At 40.0% G+C, this 24,100-nt stretch overlaps 2 protein-coding genes across 7 annotated transcripts in view; both read left to right on the top strand.

Annotated features, from left to right (window-relative positions):
* The first annotated feature begins 928 nt into the window (after nucleotides 1-928).
* Nucleotides 929-18,261, top strand: sytl2a (synaptotagmin-like 2a). 5 transcript variants are annotated; one of them, XM_080041293.1, is made up of 18 exons: nucleotides 929-999; nucleotides 1,391-1,546; nucleotides 3,879-4,179; nucleotides 4,871-5,025; nucleotides 6,016-6,139; nucleotides 8,714-8,783; nucleotides 8,894-8,987; nucleotides 11,716-13,581; nucleotides 13,989-14,090; nucleotides 14,528-14,616; nucleotides 14,795-14,899; nucleotides 15,126-15,286; nucleotides 15,502-15,604; nucleotides 15,695-15,856; nucleotides 16,197-16,290; nucleotides 16,379-16,484; nucleotides 17,244-17,449; nucleotides 17,789-18,261. In XM_080041293.1, the coding sequence occupies exons 3-18, from the start codon at nucleotides 4,079-4,081 to the stop codon at nucleotides 17,935-17,937; spliced, it is 3,687 nt and encodes a 1,228-aa protein (XP_079897419.1). In that variant the 5' UTR covers nucleotides 929-999; nucleotides 1,391-1,546; nucleotides 3,879-4,078; the 3' UTR covers nucleotides 17,938-18,261. The 5 variants fall into 5 exon arrangements, with proteins under 5 accessions (XP_079897419.1, XP_079897418.1, XP_079897422.1 ...); XM_080041292.1 differs by having other exon boundaries at nucleotides 8,711-8,783; XM_080041295.1 differs by lacking the exons at nucleotides 929-999; nucleotides 11,716-13,581 and having other exon boundaries at nucleotides 1,411-1,546; nucleotides 8,711-8,783.
* Nucleotides 18,262-22,932: 4,671 nt separating this feature from the next.
* The window catches only part of dlg2 (discs, large homolog 2), a gene marked incomplete at its 5' end in the record, with an annotated part of 170,721 nt that continues 169,553 nt past the window's right edge, over nucleotides 22,933-24,100 (top strand). For both annotated transcript variants that reach the window (XM_080041553.1, XM_080041552.1), the window contains one exon: nucleotides 22,933-22,951. In XM_080041553.1, coding sequence (XP_079897679.1) covers nucleotides 22,933-22,951 — 19 coding nt within the window. The remainder of the gene's footprint in view (nucleotides 22,952-24,100) is intronic.

The raw sequence follows: 24,100 nt of genomic DNA, 5'->3' as shown, positions 1-24,100 counted from the left end.
CAATGCTTGAAGAGCTATGATTGGTGGCTTTATGATGACACTACTGTACATTTAACTGAAACAAATGCTTTGAGTGTCAATCAATCTTTGGCATAAGATTCTTTTAATTAAAATCTCAATCTGAAAATACTTGTGGAGCGGCATCACAAACCACAGTTCTGTTTATCTGAGCTTGATGCTGATGTATTTTATGTTCCTGTATATGGGATGTATTGTGTGTTAGTGTAATGTGGTGAATTGTCTAATGTGTATGCTAAAGCTAATGGGGATCCAACTAAACAACAGCATAGCATATGAAAGAAAGGGAGAGAGAGAGAGAGCAGCACATACATACAACAGCAACAGGGCAATACTATCTCTATCATCATGCAATAAGATGATGCATATATTCTAACTGCTCTGTGGTGGAAACTGTCATTTCCTTTGCAGCCATCTGTTATCTGTCGGCATTACCAGCATCAAACACACTCATCAAAGTGATGTCTGTCTGTCTGTCTGTCTGGCTGTCTGTCTGTCTGTCTGTCTGTCTGTCTGTCTGTCTGTCTGGCTGGCTGTCTGAATTAGTATGATGAATGTGATTGAAAAAGTTTGCCAAGAACACAGACACGTGGACCCACACACACCTTGGTTGCTACGGTGATTGCACACCTGGGCGAGTGGATAGGGGAGGAGCTGGTATTTAAACACGCCCTCCACTCCCTTCCTCCACTCTGAAAACCTCTCAGAGAGTTGATTTCCCTCTCACTCTCCTGCTTCTTTGTCACAAACTATTGAGTCCAAGGACAAAATGAAGGTACTAGTATAACCGGGACAGCCTTATGGTGGAATACTGTGAAAATTGTGTCTGTAGCTTTTAAAATGTGAGATTTACAGCCGTTTAGAAAAGTGTAAACTGACTGCATTTCTCCAGGAATTCCTTGTCCCATTTCATATTGGCATCTAAAGTAAGCAGCTGTTGGTTGGATGTCTCTCAACTTGGAAGCTCACAGATGTAAATGTGTAAGTCTGTTTTCTACGTGTTATTTTTGGTAGGTAGGTATAATCAGTAGGGGTGTCCCGCACTAAAAATTTCCATAATCAAATCTGATCGACTGAATCTTGCCTATAGTCGACCAACAGTCCAATCATGTTTTTTTTTATCTGTACATTGATTCATATTCTTATTTTTGACATTGGTTTCCATTTTGTTCCGAACCAGACAATAGAATAAGCAATAACATCTTAAATCAGACATTCAGCACCATAGCATCATCCTTGTTTCATCACCACTTTTTGCGACTATTCGACTGTGAGATTGGCAGTCGAATCTGGTGCGTTCGATCGATTCATTGAATAGTGGCCTATTTGGGGTCACCCCTAATAACCAATTTGTTATTTCCTGTCCTGATAGTAGAGCTGACTTGAGAACACTCTACAGTGAAACCCTACCTCCTCCTCCTGTTGTGAGTGTGCAGCTCCTCCCACTGGCAGCAGCTCTGGGACCAGGTTGTGGGTTTTTTTTTAGTGCATTTTAATTTTCACCCAGCAAGGAGCCACACAGCCAGAGGTGAGCTGACTGCCTTCCCACTTTATACTGACTGTCTTTTCTGTTAATACTTCACTGAAGAGCTTCATTCATACATTCCTGTTTTTGAGATCATTTACTATAAAGTTGTTATATAAACGATGTGTGCCAGATTCATGTTAGAACTCCATATACACACACGTCTGTACATTTATAAAGACACTCCACCTTATAGAGATGGGGAAGCCTTTTTAAAGACATCAGTTTTTTATGACTTTCTATTTCCTCCAGAACAATGTATGTTGATGCTTAAAAAGTTATTGTGAAATTCCAATCCATGGTATCCATTTAAATCCAGTTTAAGCCAGCTCAGCAGCCAGCTTTATTCAGCTTCACTGGGCAGAGGATAAACAAAACACCACGAGAATTGTTTGAATTTACTGAAGACACAGCTGTGTTATTTTTTTTAACAATTCCTTACATGGCGTTTCACAATTTAAAATCCCAATTAAAACGTCTTTCTGCATAAGATCACAGTGCTTCCGTGGCTGAGCTTTGCAAACATCTTGTGGTTTTCATATTTGGGTCTGTTGTTCTTTGCCCTATCTTGATTTTGTTTTCAGTCAGAGCAAATGACAGCAAGCAAAGATTTGTGTCACCACTCAGTTTGAATCTTTTAAACCTGGTCCTACAGATGCCAGGTCAGGTCAATAGTCACTCACAGGTCAACACAATAGTGCTTCTACAGTAGGTATATTTGCCACAACAAAAAAGAAACACAGACAAAAATAATAATTACGCTTGGTAAATCGTTTCACAAGGAAGTCTGGCAGTGATGGGGAACTAGACAAAAACAACCATAACAAGGAAACAAGTCTTCTATGGTTGCTTGAGAGAAGCAGGACACGCAGCATTCCTGTTTGTAAAGAAATAAAGTACCAACTTAAACCCGCATAATCTCACCCAGGAAAACATTTTTTTCCAGCCTTCTTACGGCTCACTTAAGCAGCCTTGTACTGGAGAATAAGACGCGATTGCTACTTACCTTACTTGGACAATGAATAAACAATGTGAACCAATAAGACCATTTATCAACCAAAGACCCAATCATAATTTTTTGTTCTCTTTCTCAGATAGATGACATTACCTTTTGTATTTGATGAGGACATTTAGGGGGAAAAAAATGTTAATTTTAACTAAATGAAGCATTTTTGTGGGGCATTTCAAACAAATTCCCTCATCACTTTTTTAAGTGTGAGTACATGGACTCGTTCAAACATGCAGGCATTTCTCAGCAAAACTTAGATTCTTTTTTTTATCTGCTTTCATCAGATAGACGTGTGAATCATAACTTGGCCATATTTGTCACACACACACATACATAGTGGTATTGTATACGTGTGGTTGTGTGTGGTAGACAGTGGTACGGAGTGGGAGGAAGGAATGACAAAGAAAGGAGTGTTTCAGTGATGATAGTCAGCAGTGTGTCAGCATTTACATGTCAAGACAAATGAGCTTGTTTTATCATGCTGTGGAGGCGCCTTGAATATCAAACCATCATAAACTGTTAATATGGACTCTAACGTGGTGTGTGTCTAAACATGTTTTTATTGGCCAATATTGAGTTTTACTGTCAGGTTTCCTGAGGTGAATCTATTTAAAGCTACAGTGTGTAACTCTTTCATATAAATGAATGTCCGTTACACCTAAGCCATCGACAAAAGAGTTGACTCAAAGTTGATTAAGCCCATCAGCTCCACAATACTCTCATTGTATTTCTCAGTATGGCAGCGTTTACAAACTGGTGTCTCCCCTTGCCACTGGCGCAGGAGCTCAGAAAAATCCCAAGAGGCGACCAAGAAATGTTTAAGTAATTGATTCTACTGCTAAGAAAAAACCTGGACGTACAGCAAAAGGAATAAAATCCATGCACAATCATCGAACGCTTACCTCATATCGATGTGCAGACATGCTGTGTTGTTGTAATTACTCAGAATTACTCATGCATGCGAAGTAAAATCAGATTATTTTTCATAGTCTGATTCTATTTGATTCAATCTCACATTCAGTGTTTTACTCCCTAGCAACACAGTTCCCTCTGTGTTGAGCAGCACATGATTTTAATTTTTAAGTTCATTTTAAGTTTTGAACTATTTATCGCCGTAGTACACCCTCTTCCTTAACCACCCTTTCCATCTATAAATGCACAATTAGTATAATGTAATATCTTCATATAACCACTTAGTCTGTCAGTGTTGAGATTTCATCCAGTAATGTTGACGGAGTTGTGAGTTATGGGCAGTTTTAATTACATTTTATACAACATTTTCTCAATACATCATTTGGTCTAAAAATAAATGTGCTTCTCTTTCAGATTCAAACAACATGACTGAAGGAAAACATTTCCAAAAACCAGCAGAGACACTGACACTGACTTGACTTGGAAGAACGTGACAACACCTTTGGCAGCTCCAAGAAGAACTGTATGAAACGGTGATCATCATGTCTGGCCACTAGACACCAGCTCAGAGCGTTGGACAGCTGAGAGGCACAGCAGCAGCAGCAGCAGTCACCATGATTGATCTGAGTTTCCTGACCGAGGAGGAGCAGGAGAAAGTCCTGGCTGTGTTGAGGAGAGATGCTGAGCTGAAGAAGGCAGAGGAGCAGCGGGTCAGGTGAGGACCTTTTTGTCCCTCCTGGGTGGAGGCATTCACTGATCCCTGGGTTTTAAAGATTGGGATTGTCACGAATGAGATCGCGTATCAAAGCATAAAGGGTCCAAAAAGTCTGTTGTGAATCTTCCAGGACTAGAGAGTACATTTATTTAGCCTGGTGAGACCAGCCTGATCCTGAGATAGCTTCACATGTGTTGCTCTCCCGCAGATCAGTGTGGCCTTTCTCCAATGTCCATGGAGAGAAGCCAAGTCAAAAAATGTACCGGGCCAATCAGGACTTGCGTTCGTACCTAATGTTGATCCGTTTAAGTGGAGGGCAGCTTCTGATTGGTTTGTGAAATCATCAGTCTAGACTCATGAGACCAGCAGTATCTCACAAGCTTTTCTGTTGATCCATGTTGATGTCAACTTCTACAAGAACCAATCAGGGGCTGCCTTCCACTAACGGACGGAAAGTGGGGAGGGCCTGGTCTGACTGGAGGCTAGATTGACAAACTACATGGACCAAACAGCCATGGTCTCGCCAGGCTAACATTTAACTGCTACCTAAAAGTTCCAGCTGAAAATGTTGCTTGCAGCCCAGCAGTGGCTTTTACACTGGGTTTCTTGGAAGAAGAGGTTTTCCAAAAAACAAAAAGTAATTTTAATTTAGAAATGAATAATCTTGTCCCACTACTATGTCTGCTCTTAGGAACCTGCAGCAGACTGTGATAAACAGGGACCGGCTAAAGTACATGACCGGAGAATGGTTCTACGAGACCAAACAGCTTCGCCATCAAGACCGTATCCATGGCTCCGACATCATCAGAGCCTCCATCAAACACACACACAAACCGATGACTATATGTGAGTCTGCTACGCCCTGCATTTATTCTATATAATTTAAGGAAGCAAAACTAGAGACAGTTTCTCAAAGTCTTTGTCAGTATGCACTAGAAGCAGACCCATTTTGATATTCAGGTATGAATGAAAGGTAGGTGTGACATGATTATTATAACCACACAGTTGGTAGAGTAGCAGTGGTCTTGTTGAGCCCTTACAGGACTCTTAACACTTGGCTTCACCCAGTTGCTACTGACAGGAGGTGTACTCAACTCATATAAATCAGCTAAGCCAGGGCACAATGCCAACTGCAGCACCCAGTTTGAGAAGCTACTTACAGTTGGTACTTCTTAATGTAGTGACATATAATCCATTAAATCTCTCTTTTTTAATTCATTATGTTTTAAGAGGCGGTGATAATCCTCAAGATCAGCCAAGGCTATTCTAAACAGCAAGACTAGGTTGAAGCCCTGTAGCTACCATGTGTGGATGGATGGATATCATCATCATCAACGTTTATTATTAGACTCAAGGTCCATTTAAAAAAACATACAACACAAAAAAATAGACAACACACACATAAATAAGAATAAAAACATTCCGACCAATTATAAAAGGCACCTGTACCAATGCCTCCAAAGATATGACTGGTAGCGTACTGCACTGTATCTTGGTTTAGACAGCAGCATTATGATTGAATTCTTTGAGTCATTCAAGCGACCGATAAATCGGTACATAAGGTTTCTCAAGAAATGTTGTGGGGTGTTAACTCCTGCATTTACAAATGGATAGATTGATTGATAGATTAAAAATAAGCTCTCTTGCCTTTCTAGTTTAAATTAAACTTCCATGTTGTAAACATCTTCTGGTCAGGATGGAGATCATTACATCATGATAGATGTAGACATGAATCTGTATGGTAATAGTTAGGTTATTTTGTCAGAAATATAAACGGCGTGTGTTACAGTGACTGGTTAGCGTTCTTTAAGAGGAGCTGTGTGTTGTGTGCTGCAGTGGAGCTGTCCCAGATAGTGCCAGAGAAGTCCAGCTTTGTCCGCAGTGAAAACAAAGAAGTGTTCGTCCCTGCTGTTCTCTGTGGAATCCTTCAGGAGCCTTACATGCAGCTAGGCAATGAAACGTGAGTATACACAACCAAACCAGGAAGAAGACTGAAATTCACTCATGTATTTATTGATTTGTTAGGAGTTGTAGTATTTTTAAGTGTTAGAATTTTGAAGTCAGACTTTGTTGGGTCTTTTGCTATTAAGGATCACCTAACTGGTTGATCTATGAGCTTGGAAAGACAGCTTGACTTCAGTGCCCCTGACTCCTGGAACAAATAGCAGCAACACACAATCAAATGTTTCTGAAAAATTGGAAATTGAAAAGGGAATTGTTTCCATGTAAATGATGATATACAGTGGAGGGAATAAGTATTTGATCGCTCACTGATTTTGTAAGTTTGCCCACTTACAAAGAAATGAACCGTCTATAATTGTAATGCTAGGTTTATTTTAACAGTGATAGACAGAATATCAAAAAGAAAATCCAGAAAATCACATAAGAAAATATATAAATTATTTTGCATTTCATTGAGTGAAATAAGTATTTGATCCCCTATCAAAACATTGCTTAGTGCTTGGTGGAGAAACCCTTGTTGGCAAGTACAGCTGTCAGACGTGTCTTGTAGTTGATGACCAGGTTTGCACAGCTCAGGAGGATATTGGGACCACTCCTCTTTGCAGATCCTCTCCTAATCTTTAAGGTTTCGAGGCTGTCACTAGAGCTTCAGTTCCCTCCACAGATCTATTGGATTAAGGTCCGGAGACTGGCTAGGCCACTCCATGACCTTAATGTGCTTCTTCTTGAGCCACTCCCTTGTTGTCTTTGCTGTATTTTTAAAGTCATTGACGTGCTGGAAGACCCATCCATGACCCATTTTTACAGACCTGGCTGAGAGAAAGAGGTTGTCACCTAGTATTTCATGGTACATGGCCCCATCCATATTTCCTTTGATGCAGTGAAGTCCACCTGTCCCCTTAGCAGAGAAACACCCCCAAAGCATAATGCTTCAACCTCCCTGCTTGACTTTGGGGATGGTGCTCTTGGGGTCATAGTCAGAATTCCTCTTCCTTCAAGCATGGCGAGTCACTATGATACCAAAGAACTGGATTTTGTTCTAATCTGACCACATCACCTTCTCCCAAGCATTCTCTGAGTCGTTCAGGTGTTGTTCATTGGCAAACTTCAGACGGTTCTGTACATGTCCCTTCTTGAGCAGGGGGACCTTTCGGGCACTACAGGATTTCAATCCATTACGGCATAGTGTGTTACCAATGGTTTTCTTGGTGACTGTGGTCCCAGCTGCCTTGGGATCATAAACAAGCTCCTCCCGTGTAGATCTGGGCTGATCCCTCACCTTTGTCATGATCATTGATACCCCACAAGGTGAGATCTTGCATGGAGCCCCAAACCGAGGGAGATTGATGGTCATTTTGTCTCATTTAATCGCACCAACAGTTGTCTCCTTCTCACCCAGCTTCTCGCCAATAGTCTTGTAGTCTGTTCCGGCCTTGAGCAGGTCTACAATCTTGTCCCTGATGTCCTTAGACAGCTCTTTGGTCTTGCCCATGATGGAGAGGTTGGAGTTTGATTAATTGACTCTGTGGGCAGGTGTCTTTTATACAGGTAACAACTTGAGACAGGTGTGTTTACTACAGGAAACTAGTTGAGATTAGGTATACTTTTTTAAAGCATGAGGACTAATCTGTGGGAGCCAGAATTATTAATGGTTGGTAGGGGATCAAATACTTATTTCACTCAATGAAATGCAAAATAATTTATATATTTTTTTTAATGTGATTTTCTGGATTTTCTTTCTGATATTCTGTCTATCACTGTTAATAAACCTAGCTTGAAAATGATAGACCGCTCATTTCTTTGTAAATGGGCAAACTTACAAAATCGGTGAGGGATCAAATACTTATTTCCTCCACTGTATATAAGGTAGAAATATAACCCTATTGGCCTGCAGTTTATGGTCTTAAGAACATTCTTGCCTCCTCCAGTTTTGAATAATCTCTGTCATTTACATTTTAAACCCTGAACACATTTATGAAACAATAACTAACTAATAGGATAAACAAACATACAGTATGGTGCATGTGTGTAGTGATCGCCATCACATGCTGCATTAGTAGAGCAGATTATTTAGCTGTGATTACGAGTGAATGGAGTTGTGACCCCGTAAATGGACATTTAGCTGGTCCTGTAGTTCTCAGTAATCGTCTTACGAGGTCAGGTCTCACATGTTCATGTTTTTCTCCACTGTTTCTGAGGAGGGATCACACTGATAGATATCATACACATTGTGCACATCAACCTTAAGCTGTGAGGGCTTACCTGACTGTCCTCAAAAGCAACTATCTTTAACTGTTATTATTGGTCCGGAAACAAATTATACAAGAGGTTTGCACAGCCACTCACACAGGGAACAGGCTTATCTAGGCAGTGAAATTCTCACTAACCATAACCTACCATTGAACAAGATGTGTCTGTTGCATAGAAGGCAATGTGATGCACTTAAATGTGCATGACGTTATCAAATCAAGATTTAATGAATTGTTGTTGAAAGTCCCAGGGAATTTTAAGTATGCTATCTTCTGAAATTGTCAATGCATTTAGTAATCTTGTGGTCTGTTTATTCTAGAAGGAACCAAAACCAAGATCCAGTGGACACCCTACATGATATACCTAAACTGGTGGTAACGTCACCCACAAAGGTAGGATCCTGTCTGGAGAAACCCAATCATTTTTCAAATGTTGGTTGTGAATGAATGTGTCAGTGTGTTGCAGGTGTAATACAATATGTGTTAATGTTATTTTGTTGAAGAAAAGAAAAAATCCATTCAACAGTGAGGTCCATGAAAGTCACACCTTTGAAGAGAAGGATGAAGCAGTGGATCAAATACAGTCACCGAATGAGGGTGAGTTTTTATTTAACTAGCTGTATGTGCTTGTTTAAATAGGCATTGTGAGTGTATGTTAATCCCTTTATCACTTGTGTTCTGATGATGAATTATCTGTCATGTTTTTAAATTGAGTGGACTGCTTGATGGACACATCGCGAAAACGGTTACAAACATTACAAAGCAATGTAAGTCTGGTTTTTGGTAATTCGACATCCAGGTGTGTGGGTTTTTACGCTTTACACTTCAGCTGTTTCAACCTTTTCTGTGAACAGCATGTTGGCATGAGCGGTGGTTGCATGGCATTTCTAACAATGTTATCATCTGATTCTGTTCCATCCAGTTTTCCAGTTTTTGTACAGGAAAAGTGACAAGACCACAAAAGAAATGGTTTAAAAATATTTCATAGCTCAAGAACTGCAGTCGATTACTAAGTGTATATGACAGTGGCAGTCTCATAGTTAATTAATAATTAATTCATGTTTCTAAGTGTTTTTCTAGTCAGCTGGGACCACAGCTTTTCCCAGGTTGTCAAAGTGAAGGGAAGTCCACACACACAAGGCTGCCAGACTAGTCAGAGGATTACACAGGAATACATTCCAAAGCCATAATCTCTTCTGCATGACTTGTAGCTGGTGGAAATATTTCCCAGGAGCTATGAATGCAATGTTTTCGTGGAAGTTTTAGGTATAATAAGAAGGAAACAACCCACACAAATAGTGACAGTTTAGACAAGGCCTACTTGACCAGTCGGTTACCTAACACCAATCTGAAAGCTGTACCAGTGTATTTACATTAATCACTGTACTTTTTACAGGACAAGCTCGGAATTATTTAGATCTTAAAAATCTGGTGCAAGTTATAACAGATAGTGTTACTTATTTGCAAGGTACACTTTTCCTAAAAAGGGTGGCAACGAAGCTTGATAGTTAATTTCAAGACACAACGGGAGTAAGTTATTAGTTATAAAATCCTTTATATAAGAGTACGACAATGCAAACATACTCCATTACAAGTTATGGATTATGTTTAGAGTTATTTGAAGCAACATATTCCTAAATTATAAAAGTAAAACATTCATTATTACATTTACTTTTTATATTAATACTGCATTTAACTCAAGTAGCTAGTCCAGGTGGAACCCTTAATAGTTTCTTGTTTTGCAGCGGTTCCCAATCTAGGGTTCTGGTCACTTTAAAGGGTCATTAGATAAATATGAGGTGTGTGATGATTGGTGGGAAAGGAGAGAAGTAAAACGTTTTTGAAATGAGACGGTGTGATAAGGACATGTTTCTGTGTTTGGTGGTTAACTGTTGCTGAAGGACACCGTATTTATATTTTCTTGACTCCAAAAAACAGATGGGTTATTCTTTTTTTTTGGCTAAAATTGTATTCATTTGTTTTGTTTTTTCTTTCAGAGCCTTTACCATCGTCTGACAGCTGCATTTCTTATGCTCATAGCCTAACACAAGACCCATATGATCGCCTGGTCACCCAGAATGAATCTGTTCCCATGCCAGTGCCTGATGAAACAGCAGTCAGCTCTAGTGCTCAGGACTGTTTAGTTGAGGTAGATGGGCCAGGAGGTAGACAGACTAATTCTGCTGCTCTGCGTGGCATCCTTAAGCAGTTGTCCACTTGTAGCTCCACAGAGTCCCTTGTCTCTCGACAGGACCTGCAGACTACAGTTACCCTGGATTCTCCCACTGAGAGCGGGATAGACAGAAAGCAAGTGAGGTTCAGCTTCACAACCGGGCAGAGCATTGAGGAGTGGCAGGGTGGGAATGAGATGGGGGAACACAGTATGTTGGACGGCGAGTTCACTACTCTGTCTGAGGCAGAAAATAATAAAGACTTTGAGAATGCTGGCAGTAACGCTGTTGGCACACATAGTCCTTCACTCAATGAGAATCAAGTGGATTCTGAGGAAGGTGGTGAACTCAAATGCAGACTTGAGGAATACCTTGAAGAGCAAGAAGCTGGCCAACACCAGGCCCCTAGTGGTAAGAGTTTGATTTAAAAACCAATTGGTCAACTAAACAACCAAATAATTAAGTCTACCTAACAACTGATTACTTAATTATCTACATGACCAATCAAAATACAAACATTTAGAAAATTCACATTCGTCCTACTTGTTCATGTTTTGCATGCAGGGGAATATGTGCATGTACAGTGTGTGTACTACTGCTTCTAGAGACTGGTGGTTATGATATCATTGGGTTTTACTGCTCCTTGCTTTGGGTAATTTTTCACAAAATTCTGAGTTTCATTGATGTCAACATTTGGCTGCAATCTTTATTATTGTATAAGTATTGTCTCAATGTGTTGGGCCTTTTCATTGATTTATTTGATCACTGTCAAAATGTGAATATCTTATTTCAGCATTACAATGCAGCTTCTTGCAGATTGATTTACATTGTGTATATAAAGTGCAAAAAGGAAATTTATAACATATTAGAAATGATTCTTTCCTATGGTAAGATATGCTAATAGAGTATGCGCATTGCCGTTTTCCATTGTGTCTTTTTGAGACGACCACTGGGGGGCACCAGAGGGGCCACTTGTAAATCCAGCCACAGTGGTCTTTAAAAGGCTGTAATGTCGTTACAAAACATAGTGGCCCACTTTTGTCACAGTGATACACTTAGAAAATTCCCACACAGGTAATTCTGTTCATAGCTGTGCAGTGATTAGAAGATACAATGTACACAAGTAATCCAATAGGTGTTTGATGTCATTGCAGATGTCGATAATGACAGTCCACCAGAGTTCCCAGACCCTGGAGTGTCTGGAGTTATTTGTGCTGAGGAGGGGTCAGGTGGGTCTGTTCACCAGGAGACAGAGCCTGAAGAGGATCATCAGTCTCCGGCTGAGGCCACACAATCGCCAACAGAAGAACACAACGTTCATCACCAAAAGCTACCTGGGCACAGCACTGATATTTCTGTTGAGGCCACCTCAGATACCAAGCCATCAAGTATAGGCAGCTCAAAGGGTCCTTCCCATGCCAATCTACCAAAGCCTAAACAAAGACTGCTCGGATTATTTAGAAGAGATAAAAATAAGACTAGTCAAGTACAGAGTCCACAGAAAGAAGAGGTAAAGATAGCTAAGCAAAAAGAATCAGGAAACACCCAGAATGTCTCCCATGGTGATGTTAATATTTTAGTGGACAGACCTGCAAGTGTCAAACAGGAAGCCACACTCCCTGAGATGGCAGAGGTCAGAACATTACAGCTTACAACACTGCAGAAGACCCCGTTCAATGAAACAGTGACCTCAGTAAATGCAGACACAGATGTTCAGCTTCCAGAGGGACTTACCAATCTAAATGCTTCTTGTGAAAGAGAAAACAGTGGTTCCAAAGTAATATTTACCAGAGAAGATGCAAGGCACAAAAATATGGCGAAGACAGGAATAGAAGGTTCATATAGCCCTCAGACCAACTCCGATGTTGAGAGCATGAACAATAATCTCTCGGATACTGCTGGCATGTACCAAGAAAGGTATTTGTCACCACAAGTTGACTCTAACCTTTTATTGGATTTATCTAAAGAAGATGGCACGTACAGAGCAAATCCAGTCCTCATCTTCTCTGAAGAGTCTTCTGATGACTGTCTCACAGATTCAGAAACAAAGCCACATCTTTCTGAGCCACGGGAAACTGTCATCAGTCCTGGACCTTCTGCTGTAGCCCTCAACATCCCAAAGAAAGACCATGATATTCCAGTTCCCTTACCCAGGCAGTTTAGTTCCTGTCCTGAAGAGGACAGGCCAGTCAAGATCAGTGAGCTTAAGCATTTCTGGGAGAAGGAATATACAGGACCCAGGGTAGTCAGTGCTACAGTCAGGGATGCCTCAATCGGTTCAATACGCAGTAAGAAATTGGTTTTCCCTGATCTGCAACCATCCTTGGATAGCAAGTCTGATACACAGGCCCAACAAAGGCCCCTAAGTCCTGAAAAAACTCCAGGAACAAAAGACCAGGATGACGAAGTCAGAAGGAGTCCATCTAAAACCTGTCATCCAAGGGCCCTACCTAGAGAATCCTCCAGTCCTACAAGCTCCAGAATGGAAGGCTCTCCCTTGAGGACCTTCCGGATAGACATCGACCCTCAAACTACGGTAGTCGAAGAGCCTCAAGTCACACCAACACCAGTGCCAAGACAGAGGAAGAGTCCCTCTCATGAAGCACTACAGTCTGCAACTCAACCTAGCCCAGACACCCCCTCTGGTCCTCTCCCCTTACATCCAGACAGCAGAGGAAGTTCTTTTGATAATTTGAATACACAACAAAGTAGTACAAGCTCCTCCTCTTCAACGCGATATAAGAAAGCCTCAGAGAAGAAGTCGGGGCCCTTTACACGCCTTGCCAGATCTTTCGTCCCTCAGGATTATCAGCATTACCTCGGGCCTCAGGAGAAGTCCCATGTCCCCCCTTTTAACCAAGAGGAAGCTGGAGAGAGTGATGCGGTACACAGACCACAAAATGCCCTCAGAGATGTTGTGGGAAACCAGAATGACAATCCCACTGAAGGGAATACTCCCAGAATCATCAACCAAGACATAACAACCAAGGCCTGGTCTCTGTCTCGGGCAAGTTCAGGCAGTGAGCTTTTGAATTCTCTCTCCTTTAATTCTTCAAGATAATAAATGACATATCACATTGGGTAAAGACGTTGAAATTACAGCGAGTTTGATTTGTGTTAGTTTACTTCTAGATGATTCCCTTGAATAATTGGAACTCCAAATTCTTCTGTAAATAAAAATATGTTTGTACAATTTGATATCATTAACTTTACTTTTTGATCCATAATTGAAAATGGAATGTTCAGATGATTTTAGCTGATTTAGGAGAATTACAACAAAACCAAAAAATAATTATTGTGTTTGCGTAGTTTAACCCTTCAATTACTTCCACTTCATCACTTCCGATGGTTGCTTGGTAATTCAGAAATGATGTCGCAACTCTGTCGAATCTATTTTCCAGAGCTGAATTTGTTTTATTTGTGGCAGGTCATGATGAGACGTCTGGTCCTGTCATGTCAGCTCTGAAACGTTTATCTTCAAGGAGCATGTCCTCGTCCAAAAGTCTGGAGAACCTTTCCTCAGAAAAAAGTAACAGAGCCCTGTTTTCTTCAGATACTCTTAATATGGCTGACAGCCAGAAAGCTTTCTTCATTACTTCGTCATCATTATTTATTGTCACATGATATAATTCTAAATCTATAAATCTATATTTTGTTTAGGAGTGGTATGTAAATAATATTGTCTCATGGTCCAATTCTTGTATTCTATTTCAGCAGAGAGGACCCAAAATAACTCTAGAAAACAAATTAAGTGTGTGTGTGTGTGTGTGTGTGTGTGTGTGCGCGTGCGCGTGCGTGCGCACGAGTGGGAAAGATGGTGTACATGTTGTCCTCCCTTTATGTACACATTTATAGGGACATCTCCAGTCTCTGCAATGTTTTTAACATGCAATCCGCATACTTTTGAAATGAAGAACTTCTTTATATAGTCATTATAAGAGCTTTAAAGTCATATCTTTCTTCCAGCTTCTTCACTTTCACCATCAGCCTTGACTCCCTCCAACTCAACTCAGATGATCAGCAGTGTGTCAGTGCCTGCTCTCCAGCAGGACGAGGTAAATCACATAACAGACGTCCCTTGAACTGATATCCAGTGTTCAATTATTGAATTAATACATTTACCAACTTTCTCTCACACTTTTCACATGGTTGATACATAATACATTTTCTTTATTACAAATGTATGTTTTCAACTATCATTGATGCCTTTCTGCTTTCCTCTGATGTTATCAGACAGACAGTGACAGCTTTTCAGAGACCAACTTGGGCTGGAGAAGAAACACGGGCAGCTCCACGTCCAACATGAGTCTCTCCTCGGGAATGGCCTCCATGTCGTCTGTATGTCCACGTGAAAAATAAATATAAATGGTTTATAAAAGAGAAACACAGTTTAACCTAATTAGCCTGTTTTTATTCCCATTGATGATTTTTAAGTATATCAAGTGGCTACTTAGTTTTTATTAGATAACTTCCCATACAGGCTTTTTGTAAATCCAACGAAAGACCATAACCAAAAAAAGAAAGAGAATGGAGGTTAAACAGCAGAGATGGTGTTTTGTTTCAGGTCAGCGGCAGCATTACCAGCATCTACCCAGGAGACCTTGAGGTCCAGGGCAGTATCCAGTTTGCTGTGAATTACATCCAGAAGCTTGGAGAGTTTCACATCTTCGTGGTGCACTGCAGGGACCTGGCCATCGCCGATGCCAAGAAGACCCGCTCAGATCCGTTAAGTGCTTGTCATTACCTGTATGATCAAAACGGTAAAGGTAGAACAGATATTAGAGTATTCAGGGTTAATTGGGATACAAAGGTTGGAGAAAGGCGATAAGCAAATCAGAAAAGAGGCTGAAACATGTCACGTTTGTCAAACAGTCGCCTCTTTGTTTCACTGTATTTGTTTTAGTTTGGAATTGGAATGCAACTCTACTGTCTATTTACAGGTATGTGAAATGTTACCTTGTTCCTGATGAAAATAAGTTGGGAAAGAGAAAAACCATTGTGATCAAGAAGACCTTAAACCCCACCTACAATGAAATCCTCAGGGTAAGAATTCCATATGTATTCTTTTACCGTCCCTCATATTTGCATTCCATATTTTACAAACATTGTTGTCGCCTTCTTCTCCTTTCATAGTTTAAAATCAAAATGGAGTCGCTGAAAGTTCAGAATTTGAACGTGTCGGTGTGGCACAATGACACCTTTGGCCGGAACAGTTTCCTGGGAGAGGTGGACCTGGATTTGTCAGAGTGGGACTTCGGCAACACACAGATAAATGAATACGCGTTGAAAGCCAGGGTAACGGATTAATTTGTATACACAGCCTGTATCATTTCTCTTCTTTCTTTTCATTTCAGTCGTTTATTTGTATATGTTTGTTTTCCTTTATTTTATGAGTTAAGTATTCATTTTATTCTCTCGTTATTTTATTTTATTTTTGTTTGTTTTCTATAACGTTATGAAATAGTAAATTATTTAGTTGGAGGCTTCAAATAAGCCCACTGTGTTTTTTTTGCGTCTCCCTGCACTGTGTTCGTTTGTTATCATTCTGTTAATTTTTAAAGTGTGCTCAAAAAGAAAGCCTATATATCGTAGAGCTGAATTTTTTAGACATGTCATTACCTGCTCCATTGTTCAGGTCTCAGTGCTGTTACCACCGCCTCCCTGCCGCCTGATAGACAGCCGAGGACACATGAGGCTGGCCCTGAGATTCCTACCACAGACGTCCCACAGTGAGCCAATGAGTCCTTAGGTTTTTTTTATCAACTCCTTTCTGTCACTTTGATGTTTGACTTGATCTGGGTCTAATTGCATCCACAGGTAAGAGATCGTCCAGGATGGAGACTGGCGAGGTGCAGATTTGGGTCAAAGACTGCAAGAATCTCCCTCAAATCAGAGGAGTTATCATGGACCCTTTTGTGAAATGGTAGGATGGTCCTGCAAACTGTAATGTATATGAAATAATTCATCATAAAAAATACAGAGAAAATGTTTACTGTCATTTTGAAGTGAGATAATCCAATACATCTATAGATAGATAGATAGATAGATAGATAGATAGATAGATAGATAGATAGATAGATAGATAGATAGATAGATAGATAGATAGATAGATAGATAGATAGATAGATAGATAGATACATACATACATACATACATACATACATACATACATACAGTGGATAAATGCCATTTTATTTTGCTCGTTTTCACAGTGAGAGTTTATCAAAGGTTTTATTTAATTCCAGCAGTTTTCATTTCCTGTGAATTCAATCAAACATAGCACAGCTGGCTATGTTTGATTGGCTGTCTGCTCACAGCTTAGGATTTAGGACAGCCAAGACTTTGTGGGAAAAACAAGAGACATTGAAATAAAAAAATAAATGTTCATTGTGAGATAAAAACTGGTTGGAAAAAATACATTTTAGAAATGAAAAAAGCTGTAACAAAATCTAAATGATATCCAATAAACCAGTCCTTTAAAAAAAACAATAGTGAAATAACATCCATAATGGAAAAAAAGGATTGAATTAGTTCACAATTACAACACAGGTTATATTTATTTACACGATTCATTATTTGTAAATGTCTTATTTTTTAAATGTAGTTTCAAATCCAATGTTTCAGTCAGGTCTGTCCAACATCAATACTTGCAATTGATCTCCTTCCTTTGGTTTTGCTGCAGCACCGTACTCCCCGACACGAGCCGGAAAAGCCGTCAGAAGACCCGGGTGGTGAAGAGGACAGCCAACCCCATGTTTAACCACACCATGGTGTACGATGGCTTCAGACCAGACGACCTGAGAGAGGCCTGTGTGGAGATCACTGTGTGGGACCACGACCGACTCAACAACCACTACATCGGAGGACTGAGGCTCGGGCTGGGGACAGGTGACATTCAACTAACTTTTACTCAACATGCCACTTCAGAGTTTCAACATGTCTCTATGCTTTATATATTAAGTTTGGACTAATTTCAACCTGGCATTAAAGGTGGAGTGAGCAATTCTGTAGAACTCTTGTTGTCAATTTTTTTTGACAAAATCAGTGACTATATCCCCACGATCTGCTACCTGTGTCTAACTGTGTGGGCGATCAAAAAAATTCAGGTGTTAAATCACAGTCTAGGCTCTGAAAGTGGGAATGTAAGCGGCAACAAACATTTATTCATTCTAACATGACTTCCAATGTTTTTTGCCTTCATATGGATAATTTGCCTTTTCTGTGCAGGTAAGAGTTACGGGTTGGACGTGCTCTGGATGGATTCAACGACGGACGAAGCAAATCTCTGGCAGAGGATGTTACAGTCAGACGGAGAATGGGTGGAGGACGCTTTACCTCTGAGAATGTTTGTGTTGGCCAAAAGCGCATCAAAGTGAGATTGTGCAGTGTGTGGGAATTTAATGGGTGCCCATCGCGTATAGATGGGCCTACAAACTATAGAAGCGGCCTAAATAAGTGTATGACACTATGAATATATAATATATATAACTAATGATCATTGTATAAAACCAGATGTGAAAATTGCTATCCCAAAAAAAGGTTTTTATTAATAAATGATACAAAATAGGGCAAAGGATACAATTTTAACTACTTAATACACCAGTTGTTATGATCTGAGGATGAACACTTATGATTTGTATATAGTTGTGTTGTTCTACTGTGTGATTACTGCATGAAGCACTTCTCTTCAATAAACACAATATTAATGAAACTTTGTTCTGAATCATTTAGTGTTAATATTTGATTCATTCATATGAGACAAGTCAACATAGACATTGGAAACTGACATCGCAGTTGAGCTATTGGCAACAGATGAGATCATCATATACATGGTCGCCCTTGAAGTTGGAATTAAATATTTTTTTTACCTTTTATGAAATGATTGTGATAATGTGACTTATTCTTGATAGATAAAGTGTATATCTCCAAACAACTTTATCGATCAATCTCATCCAAACATATCACAATTAACCTTTGCAAACTGTGTATTCGGGCTTGAAAAAAATGGGGGTATTGAACAAAAGGAAGGGTTTTGCTATAATTCTTCAGCTTTGGTCAATTGAACACGAAACACAAATTCAAAGTGTATTTCATGCATAGGAATGTCCAATATTACTCTAACAAATGTCACTCACTCTCTAATATTGAGTATGGCAACTCCTGACAGGCAATACAGTTGGGCTTGGAACAATTTAAGGCTGCAAGACGACAACGCAAAACCACATAGGGCAACTGCAGTGAGAGAATTTCTTGCTGCAAGGGATGTAGAAGATGCCATGGCTTGCTCGCCCCAATTCTGTTTAACACTGAATACACAGTTTTCAAAGGTTAATTTTGGTTTAATTTTCACTGTGATATGTTTGGATGATATTGATCAATAAAGTTTTGAGAAGAAATACACTTTATCTATCAAGAATAAATCACATTATCACAATAATTTCATGAGAAGAGGTTAATAAATGTATTCCAACGTTATGGCTGACCGTGTACTGTATATTCAAATTACTTCTTAGATTTCTTTATTTTCTATACCACTCAGCCTTGTTTTTTGCATCTGAAGTACAGCAGCACACTAGTATAAGTATTTCAAAGTCATCGGCCTTATCTTAGCCTGTCTAGACATTCTTCATGAATTCTTTCTAGTGACAGATTTGAGGCTTCTTGTAGACCCCTATCAAGTGGCAGGGATCTTTCTAGACTTCTAAAGACAGAAAGAAACGGCTGGCTCAGCATATTATCATTTAGTATTAATTGTATTTATCTAGGTGCTGTTAAATAAATGTACTCTTTTCAAGTTACCGTCCTCTCCAGCACCAGCTACTATTAGATGTTTCTTTCTTCATTGACCAGCAGAGGCTGCTGTTGCGCCACAAATGACAAAATAAACTCTTGAGAGGAATGTTCCCAGGCCTTATGTAACTCCTCAAGTCAAGTTCATTTATTTAATATAGCCTATTGTCACAACTCATAAATCTGCCCCAATAAGATGCGTTAAAATCCGCACACCATACAAACTTTGGAGCCCCGATTTTAGTTAATAAAAACGTCCCCTGTTATTGGTGAACATTTTCAGAAACTTTCAGAAGAGCAAAACGTATGAATCCTTCTCCCAGGTCCGAAACATGCAGTAGGCCTAGACAGGCCCATACAATTAGCTGAGCCCCTGAAAAGGTCCAGTCTAATGAGCCCCTTTTACCCATCATTTAGCCTACTCGTATTAATATGTGTGCATGGACTCATTTCTACATTAACACATAGAGGTATTATTTTGGAGAGAGACTAACTCAGTGAAGGGTGATGAGACGAATGCGAAGCTAGCTGCTGATAGCGTTTTCGCTGACTGAAAATAAATATTGTAATTTGGGTCGAAAGCCCTTGCCAGTTCCTTTTCTTCTCCTTTCTTTTCTGGCACCCCGTTTAATGTGCAGCTCCTGGCATCGCTGAGAAGTATATTTCATATTAGATTTGCTTGCTAATTGATAGATTCTATTGCTACATAGCAATAGATAGAACACTAGTTTGGTTGACCTTCACAGCCCAACCTTTGACACTGCATGCGAAGGTTAGGCCTGCAAGAATTACTTCACAAACTTCAGGTTTTCAAGATGAAATAGGATATATTTTACTCAAGTAACAATAAATACAATTCTTGTTTTGTTTTTCTAAGTTGGCTGGTTCAAAATAAAGTTTAGCGTAGTCAGCTTCTTGGCCACCAAAGACCCACGGCCCCACAGTTGCTGGACCCTAAAAAGCTTTCCCACTTTCTACGGTCCCGGGGCCTAGATTTAAATGTAAGGATTAAGGAACTAACAATGTTAACTAACATAAGCTTTTAAAATTAGAGCAGCCTATCAGACCGACAAATATTTGGCCTCAAAATTGTAAAACTAAAGAAAACATGTAGGCTATGAAAATGATTCCATTTACTTCATGCCACTTACAGCCAGACAGAGTTTAGAATAAACTAGCCTATATAACTATTTCATTTTCACAGTTCTACTAGGCTACTGTATGCCTACATTTATTGCAGCAATATTTTAACTCTCACCTTCGCACAGGTCATAAGCTTTCTCATTGGTTGATCCGCCCTGATGCGACAAGAAATCCCACTATACGATTGGTTGTCGCATCCTATCAATCGAGACTGGAAACAGCTAACCAGCGACCAGCCCCTGCGTTGCTAAGGTAAGTTAAACAGCTGCGTCAAGCCCACCGTACTGAGCCTGGTGCCAGGCAAGTCTCTCTTCAAAATAAAAGTATAGAGCTTGTCACTTTGAGAAAATAAAACGTTTTATGTGGGCTATGTGCATGGACGTAGCCTATTATAAGAGGCTGAGCCAAAAGCACACCCCATAGCCTATTTCTGAAGCCATGATAGTCCTATAGGATAGAAATAATGGGCTACATAATGATAATGTAGGCTATTCCCTGGCAATTAGGCCTATATCACTTTAACAATTCAACTCACAGGCTACCTTCATTACAAATGAATATACGAAGGCTATATTTTAAACCCATTTAGAATAATAATGTCAGTCAGTTAGGAAAGTTCAAAAGAAAATGTAAAATATTGGCTACGTGAAATGAGGTAGCCAGTGGCTGAAAACTAAAAAATAATAATAGGCTAGAATAACAAATAATAAATGGGTGACAAACTTTTTTCAACAGTGGTGACAGAGACAGTTATCAAATACATCATAGTAGTTAACTAAATGCAATTTCTTATTTAACAAATTTAAGAGAATAATTTTTTTTTAAATCTACTTTTTTAAGAATAACTTGGGTAGAGCTCCTATTTAGCTTTATTAATATGAAACTCCCCTGTAAAATAAAGATAATGACAATAGCACACATACAGCTTACATTCTTATCCTCAAATTAAATGTGACATTCAATAAACTTAATATTTGAACAGCCGTTTCCCTAGAGCTGCACAACAGTGTCAACTATTACACTTCTTGTTAAATAGTGCATTATTTTGAAGGCTTTAACCGGAAGTGAAGTGTCTCAGTACGGCTAGCATGTTCCTGGCACTTAAAACTGTTGGTAATGCTGTCAGTTCACATTGCTAATGCTACTGTAAGGCACCTGGTTAAAGAATAATAGAGATGTGGCGGCTCGAGGACAATGCTGTGTTTTACCAGGGGAAATTTCCGAAGAATGTCAGCATTTTACAGAATTTGAAAATACATGGAGGAGTCATTTGAGAGCCATGCGTTTTCTCCCACAGTTGGCAGGCAGGTATTTTCCTACAGCCAGGCGTCGCACTGGTGGTGAAGCATCTTTTCGCTTGGCACCGCCGCCGTCTGGTGATTTAGCATGAATGCTACCTAACTCATGGATGTTCGCATGTTCATATTTTAGCCGCAGTAGCAACGTTAACTGTCAGTTAAGAGTTTATTTTATTTTATTTCTTAATTTCATTACTGGTCGTTACCCGCCTCATACATGGGGAGTCGGATACACGTCCCCTCCATAAGTCAAAAACCCTCAGACATAAACTCTGAAGTGGCTGTTACATTTTTAGCTGACATTTCCTAAATTGTTTTAAAAAAAAAAAACGCTTGGACAGAGGACATTTCCTTTTAAAACTCGACATTCATTTTGCCACTTTGAAGTGTGGTGGACATTTATCCTGCTTTTTTTTATTTATTTTTTGGCTTGTAGTAGCGCAGGTCAAATAAACTTCAGGTATGGACTGTCAGCTCTTCCGACAGAATACCGTGCTAGGACTGTCACACCGCCACCCGGGCTGTGTGTCTGTCTGGGTCAGAGAATATTAAGCCAGACCAGCATCTCCTACTCATCACCACCATGGCTCGCTGAACCAGCATTTCTACCCACTCTCCATCCAACTGTGAGGACTTGTTGTGTTGTTGTCCAGTTGTGTAATAATAAGTGTAACCTGTCTGTCTCTGAGACGCTGTTTGGACCAGCTGTGATGATGCTGCTGCTGATGATGATGATGCACGTCTGTGGTCGACCAGCTACTCAGTTAAAGGATGCCTTTTTGAAGTGGACCCAGATAGAAGGAAGACACAACCTCACCTGCAGAATGCATTAATACCAGGTTTCTCCTGTGCATTCTTCTCACATCAAGGACCCTCAAATCACTGTCCATACCTTATTGGAACTTCTAGCTTTTTTTTTACTGTTGGTGCTTCCATCTGGGACAGAGACACCTGTGAACTTGTGGCACCCTCGGTGGTCCCTGGACTCCCAGTTTGAGAGCTACAAGTTCTCATCTCTGAGCTCTTGGAGTACAGCTACGTTTATGTCAAAGCCCCCTCCCCCCCCCCCCCCCCTTTGACCATGCACTGAAGAATGAACTGGAAGCCTTAAAGCGAGAGTCAAGTTTACAGGAGTCAGCGATGCCTATCAGAAAAAAAGGTGAGTAACTAAATACCACAGGTATTAAAGGTGGAGTCAGCCATTCTGGAGAACGCGTGTTGTCAAAATCACATATTTCCTCTTCACGATCCTCTACCTGTCCGTACTGTGTAAATAAAACCAGTGTTAACTTAATACATCCAAGGCTTTGTTTGTTCACATACCAGCGTACAGAGCCTAGGCTGTGTATTAACACTTGATTTTTTTTCAGCGCACACACACAGTAGGGACAGGTAGCGGATTATCATCCGAGGTGTTTTTCACTGATTTTGACAACGAGCGTTCTCCAGAATCCCTAACCTTTTTAAGTTAGGGATTAACAGTTTATCTTTACACCTTTTTGTGTCTATTGTCCTTAAAATATACAGCACATAGACTTTATGTCATTCCTCACCGACCATAGTGTTATTTTCACTTTCACCAACAGCTTTTTTGTCCCTTCATGATTCAACATGACAGTGTCCCTTTGCAATAATGCTCTTGTGATTGGATGGGAGCAAATCCCTGCAGCAAGCTTCTACATCTGAGTGAAACCAGAAGAGTGGAAGCTGTTGGAGTCAGCGATTCTGGAGAACGCTTGTTGTCAAAATCACTTTTTGTCAGAATCAGTGAATATCTCCTCACGATCCGCTACCTATCCCTACTGTGTGCGCTGGAGAAAAAAAATCCAGTGTTGATACACATCTATAAACGGGCATGGTGCTCGATCAGGTTTGTTTACATACCCATTTACAGAGCCAAGGCTGTATATTAAAACTGGATTTGTTAACAGCGCATACACAGTAGGCTCTGTAAATGGTAGCAGATCATACAGATATATTCACTGATATTGACAAAAAGTACAAGAATTCTCCATAATATCTGACTCCATCTTTAAAGGAGAAATAAGTGATATGGTCCTTAGCTCTCTGTCTCCTGATCGGATATTCAAAATTTTAACTGGCAATTACTGCAAAGCTGAATGACTGGGAGTCCTATGTTAAGAACTGCACGTACAGTTTAGTGATCAGCTATTCCTGTATCAGTGATTGCTGAATATAGAGGGATTTAACACGTATATTACCAAAAAAATATCGCTTACTTCTCCTTCAATGTCCATGGTTCCAGAATGACATGCCCAACAAACACACATGGCTGGAATGCTCTGTT

Source organism: Ammodytes marinus, assembly GCF_949987685.1.
Source record: "Ammodytes marinus genome assembly, chromosome: 14".
NCBI lineage: Eukaryota > Metazoa > Chordata > Actinopteri > Uranoscopiformes > Ammodytidae > Ammodytes > Ammodytes marinus.
The sequence above is the reverse complement of the archived record's forward strand: the minus strand, read 5'-3'. Positions and strand labels throughout refer to the sequence as shown.